This window comes from Coregonus clupeaformis, chromosome 5 (assembly GCF_020615455.1).
Source record: "Coregonus clupeaformis isolate EN_2021a chromosome 5, ASM2061545v1, whole genome shotgun sequence".
In the NCBI taxonomy this organism is placed as follows: Eukaryota; Metazoa; Chordata; class Actinopteri; order Salmoniformes; family Salmonidae; genus Coregonus; species Coregonus clupeaformis.
Genome location: NC_059196.1, coordinates 18,324,099 through 18,335,041, shown reverse-complemented (window position 1 = coordinate 18,335,041; position 10,943 = coordinate 18,324,099). Strand labels below are relative to the sequence as shown.

General features: G+C 48.1%; 1 protein-coding gene across 1 annotated transcript in view; it reads left to right on the top strand.

Moving 5' to 3' along the window:
- Positions 1-1,501: 1,501 nt before the first annotated feature.
- LOC121564074 (sodium/calcium exchanger 2) overlaps positions 1,502-10,943 on the top strand; it is a 30,849-nt gene continuing 21,407 nt past the window's right edge. Inside the window, exons 1-4 of the mRNA XM_041875612.1 lie at positions 1,502-1,858; positions 6,192-6,329; positions 6,626-6,853; positions 7,075-7,416. Of these exons, the coding sequence (XP_041731546.1) occupies positions 1,607-1,858; positions 6,192-6,329; positions 6,626-6,853; positions 7,075-7,416 (960 nt within the window). The 5' untranslated portion in view covers positions 1,502-1,606. The remainder of the gene's footprint in view (positions 1,859-6,191; positions 6,330-6,625; positions 6,854-7,074; positions 7,417-10,943) is intronic.

The window sequence follows — 10,943 nt, the reverse complement described above, 5'->3', positions numbered from 1 at the left end:
TAAAGCCCTTTGAGTTGAATTGAGAGAGAGAGAGAGAGAGCGAGAGAGAGAGCGAGAGAGCGAGAGAGCGAGAGAGAGAGAGAGAGAGAGAGAGAGAGAGAGAGAGAGAGAGAGAGAGAGAGAGAGAGAGAGAGAGAGAGAGAGAGAGAGAGAGAGAGAGAGAGAGAGAGAGAGAGAGAGAGAGAGAGAGAGAGAGAGAGAGAGAGAGAGAGAGAGAGAGAGAGAGTGAGTTATAGAGGATACACTCATCCCATTCATGCACACCCACATAGGCCCTCTCAGGAATAGATATAGGCACATTAGGGTTAGGGAGAGAGATAGGGTCCATGGCTGACTGGCAGTGTGTTTTTGAAGCAGTATGTACTTGCTTGTTTGTTCTACTAGTGTGAGTCCCAAATGGCATCCTATGTCCTATATAGTGCACTACTTTTGATCAGGGCCCATAGGGAATAGGGTGCCATTTAATTTGGGATGACGGCCTAGTGAGTAAAATTGTTGAACAGATATATACAACTTTAGGCATGTACACACACTCACATATCCAGTATATGAGGGTTTTTGTGTGTATACAGTACCTGTTATTCAACCATTATTTCACAAGGTGTCAATTACAGTACAATGTATCTGTATTGTATTCCTGCTCTCTGGGTGTGATTGTGGATACATACAGTGTGTGTAGTTTCTGGGTGCAGTGTATGAGCGCCATATGTAAGGGAGAATGTGTTGAGCAGAGAGCCAGGTTAGCAGATTACAGTCACAATGTGAGACCTGCTGAGGATAGCCTGGGGTGAAGACACCTGTTCACACGCACGCACGCATGCACGCACACACACACACACACACACACACACACACATACACACACACATGCGCACACACACACAATCTCTCTCTCTCTTTATCGCGATCTCTCTTTATCTCTCTATCGCTATCTCTCTTTATCTCGCTCTGTCTTTATCTCTCTCTCTCTTTATCTCTATCTCTCTCTCTTTCTCTATCTCTCTCTTGTCTCAATAGAAATTAGAGAGCACGTACGCCAATGTGGGCACCTCCGACTTGAATAGCCGTTATAGGTTTATATTCATGATTCAATGGCATGACGTTGACATTCACTATTCAAGTTGGAAACCTTCAACAACAACAGCAACTGGAAACAAGAACGATGGTTGAAAATGATGTATTCTATGTAAACCGCAGTAATACCTCATGATTCAGTTATCAAATGTGTAAAAATGATTTTGAGGTAGATGGTTTATTTATCACGTACTCCATACAGGTCAATGAAAGGCTGGTGTATGTTTGCTGCTGGCACCCAACATCTAACAAAGTATTGTCCTCTCTCTCTCTTTACTCTTCTATCCATCTCTCTCTCCTCCCAGGTGAGCTAGTCCTAACCCTCCCTGCCACGTTGGCATTTTCTCCCCGTCTCTCTCTTCGTCCACCTCATCCCTCTCTTCCCCCAGCATTCTCCGCCATGGCTCTCCTCTCCACCTCTCTCTCTGCCTCCGTCCCCTTCCTCTTCCTCCTCCTCCTCCCCCTTCCTTTGCCCTGCGCCCTGGAGTCTCTACGAGGAGGAGGAGAGGAAGAGAACCGCTCCATCTCCACAATGTCCTATCCCTCCATGTCTCCGGAGTTCTGGAGCAACAGCAGCACGGCAGTGGGCGGAAGCTCAAAGTGCTCGCAGCCGGTGGTGTGCAAGCCGGGCACCCTGCTGCCCGTGTGGAAGCCCCTGGGCCCCGGGCTGGGCGACCAGGTGGCCAGGGCCGTGGTCTACTTCACCTGCCTCATGTACATGTTCCTGGGAGTGTCCATCATCGCAGACCGCTTCATGGCCTCTATCGAGGTCATCACCTCACAGGTTGGTACTGTATGATAGATTGACCCATATGATAGACTGTGTTTATGTAGAGTTGTCATTCACCACATAATGGAAATGACATAGGAATAGAATGAAGAGATTCTATTTTTACAGAGAGAGCTCTCCCACTCTTAGACCCAGTGGTTGGCTCTCCTCTCTCACCTCTCCCTAGACTACATTAACTGTCACTCAAACACAGTGAACATCGAAACAAGTAGAACACTCTATGATAAAGTAATTGTAAAACTCGCCTCTGCAAGGGTGATAGACACAACAGTTTCTTTCTCTTACCACAGACAGCTCAAATTAACATGTTATTTCTATGTTTGGGTTTTCATATTTCTTGGAGTGACTGACTTTGGGCCCATATGGAATTCCAGTATTTACAGTATGTTAATTGAAACACATCCTGAAATGCAGACTTAGTGTAATTAATTATTGGTTCCATCTGATTTAAAGCTTGGGTAATTGGTTCAGACTCTGACATTGTTGTGAATTGGATTTCTCTGCTGACAAGAGATAGTGTTGACTCAACAAAATGAAATAGATTCTAGCCTTGGGTTGGAACCGGTTAAGGGAACAAAACCGAAAACCAGAAAATAACAAAATATTTAAACGAACAGAAACAGAACCAGGAACGACAGTGATAGATACTGTTCTGGAACAGAACCATTCTTTTAAAAGCATGGGAACCGGTTAATAGCGTTCTATTACATTCCGGGCATGTTTTTCTAGTCCCACAAAAAACGCAACAAAGCGCCTATGCAAAGCCCTCACTCTGTCACTCAGAAACTTCTTCCAGTGTCTGCCTGCAAGCTGAAAATCTTTGCCAGTGTGTGTGCATGTGTAAGCTACCTGCGCCTCCTCCTCCGAAGCATAGGCTACTGTAGCCTACTAACATTACAAGCGTGATTCAGAAGATAGGGAGAGAGCACGTGGGCAATGGAGGGACACAAAATGATGCAGTTTGAGGCCATGTGGCGGAGAGTGATGCGGGCGCTGGAGATGGGGTTGTGAGCATGTGGGGCAGGTGTGATGTAGTTGATGTTTGTGTGATGTCGTTTGTATGTGTATGTTTTGTATTGTTAATTATTTTTATAAAATCTTACAAAAAGATAGGGAGAGAGATTTTTTTATTAGAGAAGAATGGATTTTCAATGCTAGTTAAAAAAGGAAGAGAAAATAATGATATAAACAGGTACTTTTTAAAGTTTTGCTGGTCAGAACAGTGGAACGGGATGAAATAAATAGTGGTTCTGTTCAGAACGAAACTATTGGAAAATAATATGAGACTTAGTGTATTGAATTATTGGTTCCATCTGATTTTAAAGCTTTAGATAATTGGTCCAGACTCTTTGACATCGTTATGAATTGGATCTCTCTGCTGACAAGGGATAGTGTTCTCAACAAACTGAAATAGATTCTAGCCCTGGAATCGATTCCATAATCAATTAACCGGGGCTGTTTTATTCTTTTTTCATAAATTATTAATCCATTTCAGTTTGTTGTTGGGCCATCGAACACCATTGTGAATTTACTAGTTATCCGTTTGTAATATTGTCCTCTTTATAGCAAACCATGTGTTCAACATCTTTGTTCATAATCGGAATAGCATAGATTTCTCCCTTTTTCAATTTTCTCTCTGACCGAGCAAATTACAGACAATTTTATTCATAAGTTCATAATGCGAGCATCTATGTCACGACTTCCTCCGAAGCTGCCACCTCTCCTTGTTCGGGCAGGCTTTCGACGGGACAGCTGCCCTCTGCCAGGGATTCCTCCTACAACTGGAGTTGTACTATTTGAACATCAGGCCGGCTCCATCGGAGCGGGAGAAGGTGTCCGCCCTCGTCTCCTGCCCCTCGGGGAAATCCCTGGAGTGGGCCAACGCGGTCTGGAGTGAAGGAGGAGCCGCGTTGGACAACTTCATGGCTACAGACGTCAGTGCTATGGGTCGGTAATCATTTAGGCAGGTTATCTTATTGTCCTTGGGCACGGGGACTATGGTGGTCTGCTTGAAACATGTTGGTATTACAGACTCAGTCAGGGACATGTTGAAAATGTCAGTGAAGACACTTGCCAGTTGGTCAACACATGCTCGGAGTACACGTCCTGGTAATCCGTCTGGCCCTGCGGCCTTGTGAATGTTGACCTGCTTAAAAGTCTTACTCACATTGGCTATGGAGAGCGTGATCACATAGTCATCCAGAACAGCTGGTGTTCTCATGCATGCTTCAGAGCCAGACCGAGGCTCCTGTGGTGGATGACTGGTTTCGGCGCGCAGAGGAGACATGGAACGCTGCTCACGTCCACCTCCAATGCGCTGTGCGTCGCCAGAAGGCCAATGCTGACCTCCACCGCAGTGAGGCCCCGGTCTTTGTACCGGGTGATCGGGTTTGGCTCTCGACCCGGAATCTGCCCCCTCCGCCTGTCCTGCCGGAAGCTGAGCCTGTGGTTTGTGGGACCGTTCAAAGTCCTGAGGAGAATAAACGAGGTTACTTACAGGTTACTACTCCCTCCTGATTACCGCATTAACCCCTCGTTCCATGTGCCTCTCCTCAGGCCGGTGGTGGCTGGTCCGCTCCAGGAGTCTGAGGTGTGGGAGGTCCCTCCGCCCCCTTTGGATATCGAGGGGGCCCCGGCGTACTCCGTCTGTTCCATTCTGGGTTCGAGGCGTGGGGTGGGGGGCCTTCAGTACCTCGTGGAGTGGGAGGGGTACGGTCCGGAGGAGCGGTGCTGGGTCCTGGTGAGGGATATCCTCGATCCCTCCCTGTTGTGGGATTTCCACCGTCGCCATCCGGCTCGCCCTGCTCCGCGTCCTCCTGGCCGTCCCCGAGGCCGGTGTCGGCACGCTGCTGGAGCTGTGCGTCAAAGGGGGGGTACTGTCACGACTTCCTCCAAAGCTGCCACCTCTCGTTGTTCGGGCAGGCTTCGGCGTGCATCGTCACCGGCCTTCTAGCCACTGCCGCTCCGCATCTCATCATTCCATTGGTTTTGTCTTGTTTATTACACACACCTGGTTCATATCCCCTCATCAGTACCTGTATAAGTGTTCCATCTGCCCCCTTGTCTTTGTGTGTGATTGTTTATTGTGGAGGATAGTGAAGCTCAGTGGAGCTCCGTGTATTTTGTATCGCCGGGATATTTCCCCATGTGCCGTGTATTTTCCAGTGCGCCTGTTTTGCGCACTAGAGTGTTTTGACGCATTTCTGCGTAACTCTGTAATTGCGGAATAAAGCCTGTTATTCTGTGATTTACCCTCCTGCGCCTGACTCCTTCGACATCACCTCATCGCAATCTATTAGGAGAGTAATTGCCAGAAGTGCATCCATTATTAAGGATTCAGACCACCCCAGTGGCCTAATTGGAGTGTATTGTAGTGTATTGTATTGTAACAGGGGGGCTGTTCCAGTGTTTGTCCTGAGGTTATGCAAGCGTAAACACGCTATGAGAGTGTCTATGCTGGCAGCAAGGAGCACAGGCCTGGCTCTCTGCCGGGGGGGATGGGGATGGAGGGATGGTGGAGCCCTTTCCTGCAGTCAAATGAGCCAGTGGCCCCATGGGTGGAATGTTATTAATATCTTTCATAATTTCATAATTAATAAACATTATTTATTTTACGCCGAAAATCTGGTGTTTCTATGTCAAACGGTTTTGTTGAATTTCAGTCTTCTGTGACTTATATAAAGTGTAATATTGGGATGCAATCTCAAAATTGAATACATTCAACTCTATATCTGACATGGTACGGGTGTCTTCTTTTTTTTAAAGCCCAATACCATGTGTGTGAGATGTATACTTTTGTTTGAAAGTAGATTTGTTCAAGACTACCAAGAAACGCTCTGTGTGACCCTGATTTAGCCCACTTCAGTAAAATTAACCAACCCTACATCTCAAGGTCACTGTAAAGGAACCTGCAAGGAAGCATTTCGTAGAATGGTGTATACCATGTGTATCCCGTACATACGACTTATAAAACTTGAAACTTGAGTCTCCATAGCCCGCCATCCATCACTCCTCCATTCACTAGATTAGAATACCAGGTCGTCCTGCTTTCCTTCTGCCAGGGAGTCAGGGACGCGTCCTCCCTGATGGTAGGATACTGTAAATACCATCCATCATGCTTATATGTGGAGAAGAAGGAAATCTGTAGCTTCCCACTACTACTCCCACTACCATCTCAGGACTATGAGCATTATTTTTTTTGGTACATTAACTGGCTAGATGAGATTAAGATATGTATGAGTCTGGTGGTGAGATACTAGAATGGTATGGGGTGAATAGAGTGATGACTAGTGTGTGTGTGTGTGACCCCTCTCTGTCTGTCCTGTAGGAGAAGGAGGTGACCATCACCATGCCAAGCGGTGAGACGTCTGTGGCCACTGTACGTATCTGGAACGAGACTGTGTCCAACCTGACTCTGATGGCTCTAGGCTCCTCCGCCCCAGAGATCCTGCTGTCTGTCATAGAGGTGGGTGTCACGTCATAAAGACTCCCCCGACCACAACTCATAAGTGGGTGTCACATCATAAACACTCCCCCCAGCGACAACATATCAGTGTAGCAGTGTATACTAGTAGTAGTACTGGAATTAAGATGAAAATGACATAAAGAAACTGATATCTACTTTAAAGTTATTGTCAAATTTTACCAATATAACATTTACGTACAATTTGTACATGGCCTTTTTGATTTATACTGCACTAAATGTTCTCTAAAAGTAAAGGTTCTCTAAAAGTCTTTCTCTCCTCTGTCTCCCGGTGTTAGGTGTGTGGGCATGGGTTCAAGGCAGGTGAGCTGGGCCCTGGCACCATTGTGGGCAGTGCCGCATTCAACATGTTTGTGATCATCGCCATCTGTGTGTGGGTCATCCCTGAAGGAGAGACCAGGAAGATCAAACACCTCCGCGTGTTCTTCATCACAGCCTTCTGGAGTATCTTCGCCTATATCTGGCTCTTCCTCATCCTCTCTGTCATCTCACCCGGAGTAGTGGAGGTACACTTTTGTGTGTGTTTGTATGTGTGTGTGTGTGTGTGTGTGTGTGTGTGTGAGTTAGCAAATGTGTATAAATACTGTATGTGTGTGTGTAACCAAACAATCAACACCCTTCCAGTTTGGATGTATGTCTTGTAATGGTACCCTCTGTGTGTGTGTGTTTGTGTGTGCGTGTTTGTGTGTGTGTGTTTGCGTGTTTGTGTGTGTGTGTGTGTGTTCAGGTGTGGGAGGCCCTGGTCACCCTGCTCTACTTCCCAGTGTGTGTGATCCTGGCCTGGATCGCCGACCGCCGCCTGCTCTTCTACAAGTACATGGCCAAGCGTTACCGCGCTGACAAGCATGGCATCGTCGTGGAGACGGAGGGGGACACAACCCCGAAAGGCTTCGAGATGATTATGGACGGAAAGTTCCCTCCTAGGGGAGGAGTGCTGGGAGTGATGCCCAGTGAGAACTGCCAGGATGGTGCCAACAATGCGGCGGGCGCCGTGGCCTACCTGCCCAACTCCAACAGCACCATGGTGACTGTAGAGAATACCAAGGAGCTGGACGAGAGCCGCAAGGAGGTGTGAGAGAGAGAGAGAGAGAGAGAGAGAGAGAGAGAGAGAGAGAGAGAGAGAGAGAGAGAGAGAGAGAGAGAGAGAGAGAGAGAGAGAGAGAGAGAGAGAGAGAGAGAGAGAGAGAGAGAGAGAGAGAGAGAGAGAGCAGAAACAACACAATTAGACCCAACCAAATCATGAGAAAACAAAAAGAGAATTACTTGACACATTGGAAAGAATTTTTAAAAAAACAGTGAACCATGCCAGCCAGGTTGACCTAGCACTCTCTCTCTCAGGCTCTCTGAGTCTCCAGTAGTACAACAGGTGTGGTGAGAGAGCGAGAGAGAGAGGATACTTTTTTGTCTTTCTTTAATGGTACATCCTCATTTCATTAAAACCTAGCCCCCCCACCCCACCCCATAAAATAAAAAAAATAAAAAATATCCCCTGTACTGCATACTCACCTTTCCCTATACCCCACGATACAAAAACAACACCACACATCACAATAACCCAAACCTCACCACTTCTACAACCGTATATCCAGACCATCTTCCCCAGCTATACAGACAGCTCCCCCAACACACCATATCTCTTGAAACATCTCCACACTTTTTATAATTTTATAGAACTCAAATTCCACCCTAAGGCGCGCAGAGACCATCCCATTAAATAATAGTAAAGGGTCTGTTATCCCTCCACCTTTGACCCTGTTCCTCCTTGTTATCCAAATAGCCAACTTTGCCTGAGCAAACAGAAAATTCAACAACACACATTTAACCTTTTCCTAATTTGAATACCTGTATCCCATTATAAACATCCGGACAGTAAACTCCACCCCCAACCTCTCACACAGACATTCCAACAGAGACATTAAAGGCATTAACCTGGCGCACACAGAAAACATATGAATCACAGTTTCACTCATGACACAGAAAGGACACCCCTGTCCGACTCCCGGTTCAACCCCTGCCAACCAGCTGTTAGTGGCCAGGGCTCCATGTAAAACCCTCCACTGGAGGTCCCCTGACCTCTTTGATACTGGAAGTTTGTAGAGCCCCCTCCATCTAAAACCCACCATACTCTCCGCCCCACATACCCCCTGCCACTGATGTGCCTTCACTCCTGTTAGGCTCCTGATGTTCCTTACCTTAATACAGAGGTTGTATAGGGCTTCACCTCCTACCCCTTCAAACTCCCCCAGGCTCGGAGTGTTAAAATCTAACAAGTCCTCCAGACCCCCTTGCCAGTCCCCAGTCTCTGCCGTCACATGCAGTGGCGGAAACATTGGTGGCCCCTCCCACTTTGGCCGCTCAAACACCCCCTTTACCGGCTCAGACAGTACCTCCTGGACTTCCCCCAGGAATTTCTCCAGCAGCCTAAGAGATGTTAGTCCTGTTTGTTGTGCTAGGACTTCTGGGGTTTTCCACCCCTCCTCTCCCAGCAGTCGCAGGTCACCCAGCCTTAGTAATCCCGCTGCCATCAGTCACCTCTTCAGGGTGGCCGACTGAACCGATCTCAAAAGGATTCCTGGGTTGTGGAAGATAGGCTCCTCCCACACCCACAGCCCAGGCTCCACACCCCCTTCTCGTGTGGGCCTTAGTAGCTGCTAGGCCCTCAGCACCGCAGAGTAAAAATCAGAGAGTCCTGCTGTACTCAGCCCCTCCAGCCTCATGAGGAATAGCTGCCGGTCCAACCCTAATCCGCCAGCTCTCCTCAGCAGCGTGCATGCTAGCTCCCTCCATCCGACATCAGTATGGTACAGCAGTCTCTGCGCCGCCTTTAGTCGGAATGCAGCCACCCTGCTCTCCAGTTCCACCAGGCCCTGTCTTCCTTCATTTATGGACATATACAACACTGCCGCCCTCAGCCAGGGATGGCCCAACCAGAAAAAATCCACCAGCTTGCGTTGCAGGTCTGCGAGCCTCCTGACCCACCTCTCCAAGCCCAGGTACGTCCCCAAAATGTTAAGCCCTTCACAACCCCACTGCAAACCCCTTGGAAGCAGAGGAGGGGCCCTATCCTCCCATGCCCCACATAACAGAGCTTTGCTTTTGCCCCAGTTTACCTTAGCTGACGAAGCTCTCTCGTACACCTTCAGACTATTCTCTAGTGCCTGCATATCCTCACCATCCCTGACCATAACAGAAACCTCATCTGCATACGCTGACACTGCTATGCCTGTCCAGCACACTCCCTGCAGTCTCCTGCATAGCAGGCCCAAAAAAGGCTCAATGGCTAGTGTATATAACTGCCCTGATAGAGGGCATCCTTGTCTAATGCCCCGCCTCACCCAGACTGGCCTACTGAGCCCCCCTCCCACCTTAACCATACATGATGCCCCAGCATACAACATCTTCACATAGGCCAAAAAACCTTTCCCCAAACCCAAACCCAGACATCACATTAAACAGATACTCATGGTCCACTCTATCAAAAGCCTTCTCTTGATCTAAAGAGACCAGACCAAAGTTCACATTAGAACCTCTCCACAAATCCAACATGTCCCTGATTAAGAACAAGTTGTCCGTGATTGAGCGTACTGGTATGCAATATGTCTGGTCCTTGTGTACTATAGAGTCCAGATGGGACTTTAGTCTGTTAGCGAGGACCTTGGCAAATATCTTGTAGTCCGCACAGAGCAATGCCACAGGCCTCCAGTTCTTAAGTTCACACAAGTCCCCCTTTTTGGGCAGGAGAGTCAGAGCCGCCGCCGGCAGCTAATCGGCAACTCTCCTACTCCGACCACTCACGCAACACGCAAAAGAAGTCCAGTCCAATTATTCCCCAGAATTTTTTAGAAAACTCCACTGGGAGTCCATCGACCCCTGGTGCACGGCCGGGGGACATCTGGGTTACGCCCTCTTCCAGTTCATGGGACAACAGGGGAATGTCCATTTCATCCCTCTGTACCTTAGAGAGCTTAGGGAGTTTGGCAAACAAAACCTGAGCACACATAGGATCACTCAGTTCTGCCCTATACAACTCAGTATAAAACTCCACAGTCCGCTCCCGCATCTCCCCCACCACAGAGGTCACCCGCCCATCCGAAAGCCGTAGACAATGCATACCCTTGGCTTCACCGCTCTGTCTTTCCAAACCAAAGAAGAAGGAGCTGGGAGCATCCATCTCCTTGAGCATGGAGAACCTAGCTCTTACAAGTGCTCCCTTTGCTTTAACCTGGAGAAAACTGCCCAGGTCCCTACGTAGTTCAGCTAAATTAGCCTGGAGGCCTACATTGCCTTGCCCCACCAGCTCTACCTCCATCTCACTAATACTACGCTCGAGTTCCCCCAATACTCTCCTAGCCTCTGAGGATGAGAGAGCTGTATACTGTTGGCAGAAAAGCCGAATTTGGACTTTTCCCACATCCCACCATTGACTCAGAGACTCATACTCTTCGCTGCCCCCACCTTTCCCAAAAAGTCTGGAAACCTGAGCAAAAAGTGGCATCTTGTAAGAGCTTTACATTAAACTTCCAATAGGATGCCTGCCGAGGCCCTGGTGAAATAGACAGCCGAGCCATGGTTATGTGATTATCAGAAAAACCCACC